Source organism: Hemitrygon akajei, chromosome 8, assembly GCF_048418815.1.
Source record: "Hemitrygon akajei chromosome 8, sHemAka1.3, whole genome shotgun sequence".
In the NCBI taxonomy this organism is placed as follows: Eukaryota; Metazoa; Chordata; class Chondrichthyes; order Myliobatiformes; family Dasyatidae; genus Hemitrygon; species Hemitrygon akajei.
This window is the reverse complement of record NC_133131.1, coordinates 2,524,883-2,540,659: the sequence shown is the minus strand read 5'-3', so window position 1 is coordinate 2,540,659 and position 15,777 is coordinate 2,524,883. Positions and strand designations below refer to the sequence as shown.

Genomic DNA, 15,777 nt, shown 5'->3' with positions numbered 1-15,777 from the left:
GGGTGGCTAACCATATATGCCACAGCTGCCAATGCTTTAGCTTGTGTACTCATGGTCTTGGGTAACTCTAAAGTTGTACTATACTTCTCATCCTCTACATATATGCCACACACAGTTCTGCTCACACCCATCTGTACTGAAGAGGAGCCTCCTGCCAATCAGGCAATGTTCTAAACAGGCTTTATTTCTATTTTACCTTTAAAGCCACACCATATCTTCTGTGTTCAATACTAATTCTTTATTTCCAGCAGCGGAGAACAGCTCAGATACTGAGAGTGCACCTTCACCGTCTCCTATGGAAACAAGCAAGTCAAGTAAAGAGAGTACAGAGCCCAACAGGTTGGTGGGAGAAGAACTTAATCCTACCACTCAGAATATCTCAGATGTGCAACCAGTGTCAGTAACACCAGCTGCCTCCTCACCTGAACTTCAGATCAAGCAAGAGATGAACTTGGGTTTTGAGGAGTCAATGGAGGAGCAGAGGGACCCTGAAGCTGAAGCAAAGCCTCTTTTTGATCCCTTGGTAAAGGCCAAATCTGAACCAGTGGATATGGATGTTAAGCCTGAAGAAAATGTACAGGTTAAAGTAGAAGTGGATGCTAAGGAGAAGGAGTTTGAGAAAGCTAGGCAGCAGGAAACTGGTTGTGAGGTTTTGGACCTGCCGCAACATGGAGCACCAGCGGAACCTCATTCAGACAACGATTCTAGTGCAACTTGCAGTGCAGATGAAGTGGAGGATGGCGAGAGCGAAAGGCAAAGGTGAGGCCATGCACTTCACTACATAAGCAGAATTGCTGACTTGTTTTTTTATAGAGTCATGGAGTGATGCAGCATGGAAACGGGCCCCTCTGTCCAACTTGTCCATTCCGAAAGGGTCGTCTACCTGAGCTAGTCCTATATGTCTGCTTTTGTCCCATATCCCTTTACACCTTTCCTATCCATGTACCTGGCTGAATGCCATTTAATTATTGTAATTTTACCCGCCTCTACCACTTCCATGGGCACCTTGTTTCATATACCCATTGCCCTCAGTGAAAAAGTGGCTCCTCGGGTCTCCTTAAATTTTCTTCTCACCTTAAACCTATTCCCTGTTATGTTTAGATTTCCATGCGCTGGGGAAAAAAAGGCTATGATCTTCCACCTTATCTATTCCCCTCATGATGTTATAAATCTCTGTAACGTCACCCAGTCTCCAGTACCCTAGAGAAAGCACCTGACCAGCCTGGCTGTACTTTATAGACCATATCTGCAAATCATAGATCCCCTATCAGATGCAGTCCTAATGTTTATCATATCGTGCCATAACTTCTCAAATTATGGAGAACGTAGTGCGATAAGTTAGAAACTGTTCTGCCCAGTCCTGATGAAAATTTGTAATTCTGCAATGCCACAAATTTTCTTTTCTAAAATCTCTTTTTCATTGAAGGTTCTTGACAATAAACCTTTAGATCTATAAACTTGTGGTTAAAGTTGCTCAGTGGTTAATTTCTGTCCCAGGGTGTTTTCTCCAGAAACAAAGCCATCATTGCTGAAACCTCTCAACACGGTACTGATAACTTCAACCATGAAGCCAGTTCAGATGGATATCCAACAACTTCAGCAGCGAGCAGCGATGATTCCCAGTATGGTGAGTATTTATTCCGCCATCTGTGTTCCCACATTTTTGTTTCTCTTTGTGGATGAAGGTAATAGAAAATTAACAGAGTAGGTCAGGTACTGTCTGCCATCTTGGATAGCACCATCCTTGGAGCTTTACTACCCACGAAGTTCATTTTTAGCTTAAACACTGAGTTCAGTGCTTACTGGGTTTGATATGCATAGATCAGCTTTGCTTGAATTAAACTTTATCTAGTGTATGAACAACATTAACTATCCTCCAATCCTCCAGTGCCTCACCTGTTGCAAAGGATGATTAAAAATTTCTGCTAGGACCCCTGCCATTTCTGCATGCCCCCACAGGATCCTAGCAAGCACCTTGTCAGGCCCAGGGGAAATGATCCACCCCACCCTTATTTGCTTCAAGACAGCAAACACCTACTCCTCTGTAATCTATATAGGGCCCATGAAGTCAATGCCGCTTTGCCTCACTTCTATAGACTTTGTATCTATTTCCTGAGTAAATACAGATGCAAAAAAAATTAATTTGAGATCTCCCCCATCTGCTCTGGTTCCACACACAGATTGCCATTTTGGTCTTCAGGAGATTATATCTTGCAGTCCTTTTGCTCTTAATCTATGTGTTCAATCTCTTCAGATTCTCTTTCACTTTGTCTGCTAGGGCAACCTTAAGCCTTCTTTTAGCCCTCCTGATCTCTTTCTTAAGTGTTCTCTTGCATTTCTTATACTCCATAAGCACCTCATTTGGTCCTGCCTGCCCATACCTGCTATGCACCTCTCTTTTTTTCTTTTAACTAGGGCCTCAATATCACTTGAAAACCAAGGTTCCCTAAACCTGTTCTCTTTACCTTTCAACCAAGCTTTGTGCCCTCTAAATTTCATTTCTAAAAGCCTCCCACTTAACAAGTACACCTTTGTCAGGAAACTGCCTGTCTCAATCCACACTTTCCAGATCCTTCCTGATACCATCAAAATTGGCCTTTCTCCAATTTAGAATCTCAACCTCTGGACAAGACCTATCTTTTTCCATATTTACTTTGAAACTAACAGCATTATGATCTCTAGATGCAAAGTGTTCCTCTACACAAACTTCTGTCACCTGCCCTGTCTCATTCCCTTATAGCAGATCCAGCATTACATGCTCTCTTGTTGGGACATCTGATAAGGGAAACTTTCCTGAACACATTTGACAAACTATCCTATCTAGTCCTTTTACAGTATGGGATTCCCAGTCAATATGTGGAAAGTTAAAATCAGTTATTGTAACAATACATGTTTCTTGTAGCAGTCTGCGATCTCTACAAATTTGTTGCTCTAAATCCCTCGGACTGTTGGGTGGTCTGTAATATAGCCCCATTAATGTGGTCCTACCTTTCTTATTTCTTGGTTCCATCCATAACACCTCACTAGACAAGTTCTCCAGTCTGTGTTGATGGAGCATTGTAATGACATTTCCCCCAACCAGTATTGCCACTTCTCCTCCTTTAATCCCTCCCTCAACAAATTAAATAAGTTAGCACATGGCTCAAAGGTAGGTGTGAGAGAAGTGGGTTTGAATTTGTAGATCACTGTCACCAGTTCGAGGGAGTACTGTTCTGATAGGACAGTTCCACCTGAATAATGCTGTGACCAGAGTCCTAGCATTTTGAAGAACCAGGGCTGTAGATTGGACTTTAAACTAAACAGTGGGGCTGGGTTTAATGACAAAGAAAACTGGGGAAAAGGCTGAAGGAAGGAGACTTTGGGAAGGAAGGCAATGAATAAAGGGCTAAGGGCATTGTATCTGAATGTGTACAGTGTGTAAGGTATCATATTGAAAACTCAGGCAGAGGGGGAGGGATGGCCCTAATCCCTCCCACTCTTTTGCGTCTAGGACAGCGGAACCCCAGAAAATCGAGGGTGTAAAATGAGGATGTAAAACGGGACTCTATGTTGGACATTCAAAGCAGTGACAGTATCTTGAACGAATGTAATCCAAGACATGGGACAAGGGAATCTATGGGTGTGCAAAGGGGAACAATCTGGGAACAGTGAAAAACATTGTTTAAGGTTACAGTAGGGCATCAGTAGATTGATTTGGAAATGGGAAATTTTAACATTCTGACTAGAACACAGAAGAGTACAGCACAGAATGACCATTTGGCCCACAATGGTGTGCCGAACCAGCGATAAAGGAAATCAAAAACATACAATCGCCAATTCCTCCTACCTACACCAGTTCCATATTCCTCCATCTTTTTTACATCGTGTTCCTATCCAAATGTCTCTTAAAAGCCTGTAGTATATTTGCCTCTACCACCATACCAGGTAGCGTATTCCAGGCATCCACAAATCTGAGCAAAAAAAAACTTATCCCTCACGTCCCCCCTCTCACCTTCAATGCATGCTCTCTGGGAAACAGATATACTCTATCTACACCTCTCATAATCTTGTGGTTCAACTATGTGCTCATTTGCCATTGCTGATTACCATCAAACACAAAATATTTCCCAGCACCAGCCTCCCCATTGTAGTGCAAATTCAGGAGCCTAGTCTTACAAGTTTAAGGATCTATGAAGGTGGCAGCATAGGTAGATAAAGATGGTGAAGGAGACATTTGGGATACTCATTTCATTAGCCAGGACATAGTATATAAAAGGAGAGAAGTTATGGCACATAAAATATGGATAATCCAACAGCTAAAGTACTGTACAGTTCTAGTTACCATACTGTAGGAAAGAAATGATTAGAATGGACCGGATGCAGAAGTTCACCAGGATGTTACCTGCGATGAAGGGTCTTGATTGTGAGGGCAGTTGGATAGATTGCCTTTGTTTCTCAGGGGTAGAGGTGGCTGAGAGAGAACCTGATACAGGTGTGAGGAGCACAGATAGGGTAGCTATTAGGAAACTTCTTTATAGCACGTGTCAACAACTGAAGCGCACTAGTTTCAGAGAAGAGTTTTATGGGAATCTGAGACAGAGCCTTTTCACCCAATTGGTGGTTGGAATCTGAAACACACTGACCAAGTGGGTGATGGAGGCAGGTAGTATCTAGATGAATTGCTGCTGAATAGAAGGTTATAGACCTAGTGAAGGTAAATGGGAATGGTACCAATGGTCAGCATTACATGATGGGCTAAATAGCCTCTATTTCTATGATGTATCACCGTCTTCTAGTTTAAGATGGTGCTGGTGAGACACAGCGATACCTTACTGGCTGCAAATAAATCTACTAAGTACTCTATTAATCACACTCTTTATGGACAACATAATCTGCTATCAGTAGCCTGTAACTTCCCTTTTGGATTTGTGTTTTTGAACTGCCTGTATGGCCTGACAGTTTTGCAGTATGAACTGAAGTATTGAAGGTGCAGTAAGATTGCAGCATGGCAGGTACAGGCTGAATCAGGCTGACAGGACCCAAGCCCGGGAGAGAGGAATGAGCCAATATTTGACCATAGATGGAGTGGAATTGGAGCTAAGTTCAAGCAGCAGGGCACGGGTCTGAAAGCAAGAAATGAGCTGATGTTTGACTGATTTAAGTGCTGAGCAGATTAAAAAGGTACAGGCTGAATTCAACTGGCAGAGTCTGGGCCTGAGAGAAGGAACGAGCCGATGTTTATCCATTGTTGGAGCAGACCTGAGGCTGAATCAAAGTGGCAGGGTCCAGACCAAGAGCTAGGAACAAGCCAATGTTTGGCTGATATATGTGCCGGGCCAGATTAAAAAGGTTGTGGCATCAGCACCAGAGGCAAGGGACGAGCAGATGTTCCCCTCGCTGCTCCGCAAGGTTTACTTGTCTGTGTGCTGAACTGAGGCTGTGGCCTGCAACTAATGAGCTCCTGGTCCAGATACAGTGATGAAATGGCTCTGTGGCTGTGGACTCAATTTCGTAAATTTTTGCTACTGAGTTATTTATTTACTTTTTATTGTTGCACAATTTGTTATTTTTTTGCACTTTGGGTGTTTGACAGTTTTTTAATGGGTTCTATTGGATTTCTTTGTTTTTTGTGGCTGCCTGTAAGAAGATGAAACTCAAGACTGTATGTAGTATATGTACTTTGAACTTCTGCTCAATTTATTCATGTTTTAATATCTTCGAATCTTACAATCTAGAGAGTTCAAAGTACTTTTATTATCAACTTGTGTATACATCATACAACCTTGAGGTTCATCTCGTAACAGGCAGACACAAAACAAATAAAGCCAAAAGAACCCATTAAAAAAAGACTGTCAAACACCCCATTGTGCAGAGAAAAGAAAAAAAATAAGTCAAATCGTGCAGATAATAACCGCAAGCAAATAGCGTCCTGAACTGAAGTCCACAAAGAGTGTCTGAGACTCCCTAGTTCAATGCAGAATCGAGTAAATGGCGTGGAACAGTGAGCTGAATCGGTCTGTCCCCTGCACCCTGACCTTTTCGATCTGGATCAGTGCCTAAATTGTCGTTCAGGCATCAAATTTAGTTGCTTTGTATGCTCTGGGGCCTGGCCCCGCCTTGATCTGGCCTGTACCCAATCTTTGTAATTCAGCCCAGTGCTTAAATCATCATCCAAGTATCAGTTCAGTTGCTTCGATACATTCTGAGGCCTGGGCCCCACCGCCTCAATTCGGTGTTCTGATTCAGCCTGGTGCTTATATCAATCAAACTTTGTGTCTTCCTCACTCTTGGCAATAGGCCCACTGCCTCACCTTGCTTTGGTTCTGCCACATCGAATTGTCTCCAAGTCCAAAGGGAAGTTGCAGATGATTGCTTGCGACGATCATTTCCCAGAAAAATAGTGACTAGCAAAGTATTTAGTTGTTTTCCTTGTTTCATCGGCCACCAGCCAGAAGTCACTGAGATTCACTGGTGGTATCTTAAACCAGAAGTTTGCAGAAACATCTACATTTAACTGGTCATTTGTATTTTCTTGCTTTATGGTCTATTTCTTTTAAGAGTTCTCCCTCATTGCTCTTGAATGCAGATGAGATCACTAGCATTGCCTGTAACTTGCACATAGACTAATACAGCACAGAAGTGGGCCCTTGGCCTAACTCATCCATGCCAACCAAGATGCTCATTTAAGTTAATCCACTTGCCTGTGTTTGGGCATATTCCTGTAGACCATTCTTGTCTGTGTACTCATCCAAATGTCTTTAAAATATTGTTATTTTACTGCCTCAGCCACTCCCTCTGGCAGCTTGTTCGATAAATGTGCCACCTTCTGCATGAAAAAGTAGCCCCTCGGGTCCCTTTTCGATTTTTTTCCCCCCCTTTTGTCATAAATATAGTTTCTGAATTTTTTTCCCTTGGGAAAGGGGCTAAGTGTATTCACCCTACCTATGCATCATGATATTATATACTTCTGTAAAGCCATCCCTCAGTCTCTTATGCTTCAAGGAAAAAAGTTGTGGTAGACCCAATTCTTCCTTAATACTCGATCGCTTGAGTCTTGGCAACATTCCCATAAATCTTTGCATTCCTCAGCTTAGTGACATCTATAACAGTGTAACCAAAACTGCACAATATTCAAGCGCAGCCTCACCAATGATTTATACAACTGCAACATGGTGTACCAGTTCCTATACTGATTGCCCAAACTGACGAAGGCCAGCATGACAAATGGATTCTTCACTACCCTGTCTACCTGTGACACCACTTTCAGGGAACCACACATCCTGAAAAGTGAATAAATTAAGGGATGCATGTGTTTCTGGAGCATTCTTGTCTTGGCCAACTTTCAGCAGTGTTTTCTCTCAAATAGATGGCTACTCCATATGTACCTGTCAGTGCTCCAATGAGTGGCCTGGCATTGTTACAGCGACACATCAAAGCTGCACATGACTCTGCACTACAGGAGGAGCCAGTGCGTCAACGTCAAGAACATCTAGACACTGAACGCAGGAATTCTGCCAGCCCCAATGTTAGCAGCAAGAACTGTCCCGTTCCAAACAGAGAAGGTATGAGTAGTATAATTAAAATGGCATTGATGTTATAGTAACTTAAGCTAAAGTTTTCAAAGTTAAGCAGTGTGTAGACATCTCTGTAAACAAGCCCTCAAGTCATTACCTGCTATCCTCAAATAAATCTGTGAATTCTCATCACTATACAAAATTTCTCCAGTGTTAAGAGCTGGAGCAGGCTTTGTCATTTTATCTCTACAGCAGAACTATTGGGGGAGAAGAAACATTGTTGTCATTATTTATTTACTAACTCTATAGATTTGTTGCACATTCCTCCCAACTCCAGATAGATAGATAGATATATATACCTTATCTATTAAGTGTCATGATTGATCAGGTACAAAGATGCGGAACAAAGCATCTTTGCAATTCCCTGCTTTTGAAATTTAAGCTTCATCCAAGTTGTACGATATGTGGAAAGGGGTTTTAATAAGCTGCTGTGCCATATCTTCTTTAAGGGAGGAAGGTAAAAGAAAGGAAATCATAGGCCAAGCAACACACACAGGATTGCCAAAGGGGCTCAGCCCGAAATGTCAACAATACCTTTTTCTATAGTTGCTGCCTGTCCTGCTTGGATTTCCAGCATCTACAGATTTTCTCTTGTTTGTGAAATTATAGGCCAGTTAGCCTAACCTTGGTGGTTGGGAAAGTGTTGGAGTCTATTATTAAGGATGAGGTTTCCAAGTACCTTGGAGACTAATGATAAAATAAGACATAGTCAACATGGTTTTTGTCAAGGGAAATCATGCCTGACAACTCTGTTCGAGTTCTTTGAGGAAGGAACCAGCAGGGTGGACAAAGGAAAGGCAATGGATGTCATTTACTTTTATTTTCAGAAGACATGAGGCTGCTTAACAAGATAAAATCCTATGGCATTACAGGAAATGTACTGACATGGATAGAGGAATGGCTGACAGGCAGGAGAAAATAAAGGGGGACTGCCAGTGACTAGTGGTGTTCCTCGGGGTTAGTATTGGGATTTGGATAATGGAATTAATGGCTTTGTGGCAGAGTTTGCAGATGACACGAAGACAGGTGGAGGGGTAGGTAGTGCTGAGGAAGCAATGCAATTGCAGCAGGACTTGGACAAATTGGAAAAATAGGCAAAAAAAATGACAGATGGGATACAGTATGGGAAAGGTATGATGCATTTTGGTAAATGGAACAATAGTGCAGACTATAATCTAAATGGGAAGAACGTTCAAATATCAGAGGTGCAGAGGGACTTGGGAGTCCTCGTGCAAGACTCCCGGAGGGTTAATTTACAGGTTGCATCTGTAAAGAAGGCAAATGCAATGTTGGCATTTATTTCAAGGTGATTAGAATATAAAAGCAAGGAGATAATGTTGAGGCTTTATAAGACACACATCAGGTTGTACTTGAAGTATTGCCAAAAGCTTTGGTCCCCATATCTCAGAAAGAATGTGTTGTCATTGGTAGGAGTCCAAAAAAAAGTTTACAAGGATGATTCCAGGAATGAGAGAGTTAATATATGAAGATCATTTGGCCGCTTTGAGCCTGTACTCACTGGAATTTAGAGGAATGTGGTGTGGGGAGAGGGAGCTCATTGAAACCTATCAAATGATGAAAGGAATAGATAGGGTGGATGTTGAGAAGATGTTTCCTCTGATGAGAGTATCCAGAACTACAGGGCAAGGCCTCAAAATTGAAAGGCAACCTTTTAGAATAGAGGTAAAGTGGAATTTTTTTAGTCAGGGAGTAGTGAATCTTTGGGATGCTCTGCCACAGACCGGGGTGGAGGCCGAGTCCCTGGGTATATTTAAGGGGAAGTGGATGGTTTCCTCATCAGTCAGGGCATCAAAGGATATGGCGAGAAGGCAAGTGTATGGGGCTGAGTGGGATCCAGAATCAGCCAGGGTAGAATTGTAGAAGAGACTCGATGGGCTGAATGGCCTATTTCTATTCCTATGTCTTATGTCATATGTTTAAGATTTAGAAGATATTTACCATTCCAACCACAGGAGGTTCACAAGGATTATTCCAGGAATGAAAGGGTTATCATATGAGGAAAGTTTGAGAGCACTGGGTCTGTACTTGCTGGAATTTAGAATGATGAGAGGGAATCTCATTGAAACCTCTCAAATGTTGAAAGGTCTAGACAGAGTAGATGTGGAAAGGATGCTTCCCATGGTGGGGGAGTCTAGGACAAGGCACAGCCTCAGGATAGAGGGCCATCCATTTAAAACAGATGTAGAGAAATTCCTTTAGCCAGAGTGTGGTGAATTTGTGGAATTTGTTACCATTGCCATCTGTGGAGGCCAGTTCATTGGGTGTATTTGAGGCAGAGCTTGATAGGTTCTTGATTGGACGCAGCATCAAAGGTTACAGGGAGAAGGCTAAGGAGGGAAGAAAGGATCAGCCATGAGTAAATGGCAGAGCAGACTCAATGGGCCAAAAGGCCTAATTCTGCTGCCATGTCTTGTGGTCTAAAATATAAAATGTTGAGATTCTTCTGTTTACCAAGCAGCTATAAAAACAAAAAACCCTAAAAACCCAATTTAAGTTTTTTAAAAAACACCCAATGCACAGAGAGAGAAAACAAACAAATCAAATAGTTAACAATAAAGCAAGCATCAACATTCGAATGAAATTGAATCCATAAATTCGAAGCCTGGAGCAGCTGGAATGGCCCATAGTCTCTGTCTTAGTCTATCACACAGAGGCAAATCTCTGTCATGCTTGCAGTCACTAAACCTGCAGCAGCCGGAGCATGGTACAGGCTCAGCCTCAGCGCCAAAGATAGAGTAAAGCACCGCAGAGCAGAACCGGCTCAACCCTCAACTCCAGTCCCGACACCTTGCCTATTCAGTCCATCTGGTCCGGTATTTAAATTGTTCAGGCACTTAGTTGCCACCCCTCAAACTCAAGCCCAAGCTCCAGCCCTGCTGCATCTATATGCTGTGGGCCACTTTTGACCGGTACTCAACCTTTCCAAATCGGTGCGGCGCTTAGATGGATCAAATCTCACTCTCGGTTCAGGTGGACATGCTTTGAGCCAGCTCTTCTTCAGCTTTTCTCCAGTCTGCTTGCTCCAGCAATGTCTCCAATTCTGACTCTGACTGCATTTTCTCCTGGAACACGCCTTGACCTTGCTCTGTCTTGTACCTGCATGCCTTGATCCTCGAATCAGCCTTGCTTTCACTCATTTGTTGTATGCAATGATCATTGACCAAAATTTTCCATATAAAAAGAGTTATTAATAGAGTATTTAATCAAATTTCTTTCCTTGAAATCCACCTGTAAGTCATCCACGTTCAGTAGCGGCATCTCAAACTATGCAACATCTTACCCTCTTAGGTTGCCCAACATTCTTTAACCTGAAGGGCCTCTGCCATTCAAATCAATTCCAGATTGATTAAAAAGTACAAAATACTCGAAGTATTTCACAAGTCAGACATTATCTTAACAGGTTTGAAACATTTTCTGTGTCATTTCAGATTATTGGTATCTGCATGATTTTGCTGTAGATTAATTTATGAATGTGGGCTTATAAGTTTCTAACTTTAGCAAACAGTAGTAAAAATTGACATACATTGCCATTCCATTGGCATCACAAGAGGCTGCACTCTGTCTGGATCTTTCCTGTTTTCTGTTTGCACTTTTCATCTTCTTTGTGTTAGGTGTAAAAGCTCATTCAGTGCTACGGTGACAGATAAGTTAAGGAATTCACCAGTACATTTTTGACTCTGGAATCAACATCTGGGATTGTGCATATTCTGTTTGATAAGGATTCTGGGAATGTTTTCATGCATTGTTAATATACCATGTTGAAAGTTATCCAAGCACATGTGTAAATTGGGGCTAAGCACAGTTACATTACTTTGTTCATATTTATGCTTGTGCTGATGATGTAATAAAATTTTATAAAAAGTACTGCTGACCATGTATAGCCCTAATCTAGTTGGTTGGAGTGATTGGGTGAAATTACAGAGCAAATGATAAGCTAAGTTTCAGTTAAATGCCAGTTTGACAGGTAGATGAGTAGCTTCCATTACACAGTGATTGTGTGTCCTGGAATTTGCTTTCCTGTCCCTTTACAGTTTTTCCTTACTAGTGGCGAGCTGTGTTCAGAGCTGGAAAAAGTTACTGAGCCATTTCCAGTCTAGTCCAACATTCCCTTTGTGGACCAGTTCACTCTTCATACTACCTGCTTGTAAATTAAAAAGTACATTTCTACATGGTTGATGGCTGCATGTCAAGGGTTAATAATTAAGGTGCATCTCCATCTGTCTCCAATAGGTAAATCATTTGCTTTCATGCCATTTCACGAGAACCGGCGAGTGATGGAGCAGGAACCTCAGGCAGCAGGGGCAAGATCGGCATCACCTTATCGGTTGTCTCCAAGGGAATCCTGTAAGCTTTCTCCACAACCAGAGCTGAATGCCTTGCGGTACAGTGTACCACCAGGTACTGAACCTTTGAGATGCCTGTTGGTATTTGGCAGTTTACTTTACTCATTTTGTACATTGTGTGTACTGGCATTTCAGAATGTTAGTTTGTAGCATCCAGTACATCTGCAGTAATTGGAATAGTCAATTAATTAATCAGGGTAGGATTTCTAAATTCTTCGAGAAATTCGCACAGTAGTGCAGCTGCATCACAGCTTGAGCAACCCTACTTCCATTCTGGTCTGCTAGTGTTGTCTATTGGAGTTTGCACATTCTCTTGTGACCTTGTAGATTTCTTGCAGATGCTCCGTTCTCCTCAAACGTCCCAAAGATAAGTTCATTGTATAGCAAGTTGGCTGCCATAGGTGGCTAATGAAAGAATTAGAGGAGTTGATGGGTATGTGAGGTAATAAGGTTACTCTGAAACATACACCATTCCTATGAAAATTATCTGGTTGTTATTTATGACATTTAGGTGAGCTTGCCTTGCAGAAGTTGATAGTGACATTCCCCAAGTTACAACAGTGATTGTTTTAAGATGGACTATAGTACTCAAAACCAAGTTTAAAAGTATAAAGTAGTGGTCACCAACCTTTTTAAGCCCAAGATCCCCTACCTCGGCCTTAGTGAAAGGCAAGATCAACCTACTAAATCGGTTAGTCACACGGATGCGCACCGGACAGAAAAGACTGGAAGTAAAATCCCGCAACCTGGAAGTAGAAATAATGTATGTACACCACGGGTCACCACCCTTTTTTGCACTGTGGACTGGTTTAATATTGACAATATTCTTGCGGACCGGTCGACGGGGGTGGGAGGGGTGTTAAACATGACCAGAATACAGCGATACTCGAAACAGGTTCCTTATGTCCAGTCCGCAATTTAGTTTACATGGCTCTCAGCACTTAGCTTCTGTCCCGCTTGCTCATGTTTTTTCTGCTGAAAAAACTCAGTGGGTTTGTCTTTAAGTGCAGGGTGCTTGGACTCAAGATGCCGAAGTAGTTTTGAGTGCTTCATTGCCTCATTAGACAGCCGCCCACCCGCCCGCCACCAGACGCCTTGGCCAGGTGCGGCTGGTCGTGGGTGGGGTGAGAGGACAAGGTAAGGGCCAGAGGTTCCAGTGCTGGGGCCGCAACGGTTGCAGTCCAGAGAGAGCAAGCGAGGAGTGCGACAGGGCGCGCACCCGCCCACCCTTGTAGGATCTATTGGCTGACAATAGTTTGGCTCGAGAGATGACTTTCAGTAGATCACAACCGGAAGTAGCTGCTTTGCTACTTATGAAACCCTGAGCCCGAATTAGGTCATCTGTGAATATTTTAGCACCAGGTTCCCAACGAACATTCGGTGTGCTAAACAGGTTTAGAGGCGGCGCCCATCTGTCTGCGCTCTGGGCCAGTAACAACGGCACTTCCCGCCGGCCGCACAAGGCAGCTGGTTACCCAAGGCCAGCCAGTGATCCCTGGCACGAGGGTATCACTGCGTTTAGGTGACTGATGAGCTCGTGTGCGTTCAAGTTCAACAGTGGGCGTGACAGGGAATGAGGAAAGGTGCAGTTGATTCATATCGTTTCATATCGCCAAATCATATCGTTTCCTCGTGGCCCGGTGGTTGGGGACCACTGAAGTACACTGTGTAGATAGATAGATAGATAGATACTTTATTCATCCCCATGGGGAAATTCAACTTTTTTCCAATGTCCCATACACTTGTTGTAGCAAAACTCATTACATACAATACTTAACTCAGTAAAAAAATATGATATGCATCTAAATCACTATCCCAAAAAGCATTAATAATAGCTTTTAAAAGTTCTTAAGTCCTGGCGGTAGAATTGTAAAGCCTAATGGCATTGGGGAGTATTGACCTCTTCATCCTGTCTGAGGAGCATTGCATCGATAGTAACCTGTCGCTGAAACTGCTTCTCTGTCTCTGGATGGTGCTATGTAGAGGATGTTCAGAGTTATCCATAATTGACCGTAGCCTACTCAGCGCCCTTCGCTCAGCTACCGATGTTAAACTCTCCAGTACTTTGCCCACGACAGAGCCCGCCTTCCTTACCAGCTTATTAAGACGTGAGGCGTCCCTCTTCTTAATGCTTCCTCCCCAACACGCCACCACAAAGAAGAGGGCGCTCTCCACAACTGACCTATAGAACATCTTCAGCATCTCACTACAGACATTGAATGACGCCAACCTTCTTAGGAAGTACAGTCGACTCTGTGCCTTCCTGCACAAGGCATCTGTGTTGGCAGTCCAGTCTAGCTTCTCGTCTAACTGTACTCCCAGATACTTGTAGGTCTTAACCTGCTCCACGCATTCTCCATTAATGATCACTGGCTCCATATGAGGCCTAGATCTCCTAAAGTCCACCACCATCTCCTTGGTCTTGGTGATATTGAGACGCAGGTAGTTTGAGTTGCACCATATCACAAAGTCCTGTATCAGTTTCCTATACTCCTCCTCCTGTCCATTCCTGATACACCCCACTATGGCCGTGTCATCAGCGAACTTCTGCACATGGCAGGACTCCGAGTTATATTGGAAGTCTGATGTGTACAGGGTGAACAGGACCGGAGAGAGTACGGTTCCCTGCGGCATGGCGGGGGAGCTACACACATGCGCACTGGGCAGAAAGAACGGAACTAAAACCCCACAACCCGGAAACAATCTCTCAACAGTATTTGTGTATTTATTTTTCATTTTCTCGGGATCTACTGGGAAAGTCTCAAAGATCGACCAGTCGATCGCAATCGACGGGTTGGCGACAACTAGTATAAAATATAAATCGTCTCTTTGTGTCATCAGTTTTATCTAGTGACTATTGTCCCATACAATCACTAAAAAAAAGCTGTATTGAACAAATCATTGATTGGATGAGCCAAAATTTCCTCCATTTCAGCAAAGAGAAAACTGAAATAATTATTTTTGATGCCAAAAAAAAATTAAAAGTCAGTGCCCACTTAGAATCCCTGTCATTACAAACCACAATCCAAGCCAGAAACCTTGGTGTTGTGATGGACTCCGAATTAAATTTTAACTGCCACATTAAGACAATTACAAAGTCAGTCTACTGCCATCTTAAAAATAGCAAGAGTTAAAAGGCTTAGGTCTTAGCAAGATCTAGAAATACTCAACTGTGCATTTATTTTTAGTAGGCTTGACTACTGTAATGGCGTTTTCACAAGTCTCTGTTTAAAAAAAAAAATCCTTCAAACAGCTGCAGCTCATTTAGAATGCTGCTGCTTGAGTCCTCACTAAGACCAAGAAAGTAGAACATACCACTCCAGTTGTCAGATTGCTGCACTGGCTCCCTGCCCATCAGAGGATTAACTTTAAGATATGACTACTGGTTTATAAAGCACTGAATGGCCTAGTCCCAAAATACATCTCTGATCTTCTACATTATGAACCTTTCTGAGCTCTCAGGTCATCTGGAGTGAGTCTGCTTACCATCCCCAGGATCAAAACTAAACATGGTGAAGTAGCTTTTAGTTACTCTGCTCCACATATCTGGAATAACCTTCATGAGGATCTGAAGTCTGCCCCAACTTTAACTTATCTTAAATTGAGGCTTAAAACTTTTCTTTTTGTTATAGCTTTTATTTAGAATCTCCTGCACTGTAACTTCTATTTAGCATATCTATTTTTGTGTGATTTTATTCTCTTATATGTTGTCTGAAATTTGATGTTTGATTTTTATATCTTGTTCTATATAAAACACTTCGAGTTACCTTGTGTTTGAAAAAAATGTTGTGCAAATAAACTTGCTTGCTTTGTATGTAGCGTAAACACCCTAGTCATTTTGATTCTATAGACTGCAGGCA

The 15,777-nt window shown here is 42.5% G+C and overlaps 1 protein-coding gene across 13 annotated transcripts in view; it reads left to right on the top strand.

Moving 5' to 3' along the window:
* ncor1 (nuclear receptor corepressor 1) overlaps positions 1-15,777 on the top strand; it is a 273,467-nt gene that overhangs the window by 161,007 nt on the left and 96,683 nt on the right. For 12 of the 13 annotated variants that reach the window (XM_073053048.1, XM_073053047.1, XM_073053052.1 and 9 more), the window contains exons 20-23: positions 249-759; positions 1,498-1,627; positions 7,346-7,541; positions 11,805-11,972. In XM_073053048.1, coding sequence (XP_072909149.1) covers positions 249-759; positions 1,498-1,627; positions 7,346-7,541; positions 11,805-11,972 — 1,005 coding nt within the window. The remainder of the gene's footprint in view (positions 1-248; positions 760-1,497; positions 1,628-7,345; positions 7,542-11,804; positions 11,973-15,777) is intronic. The other variant, XM_073053049.1, reaches the window with a different exon arrangement.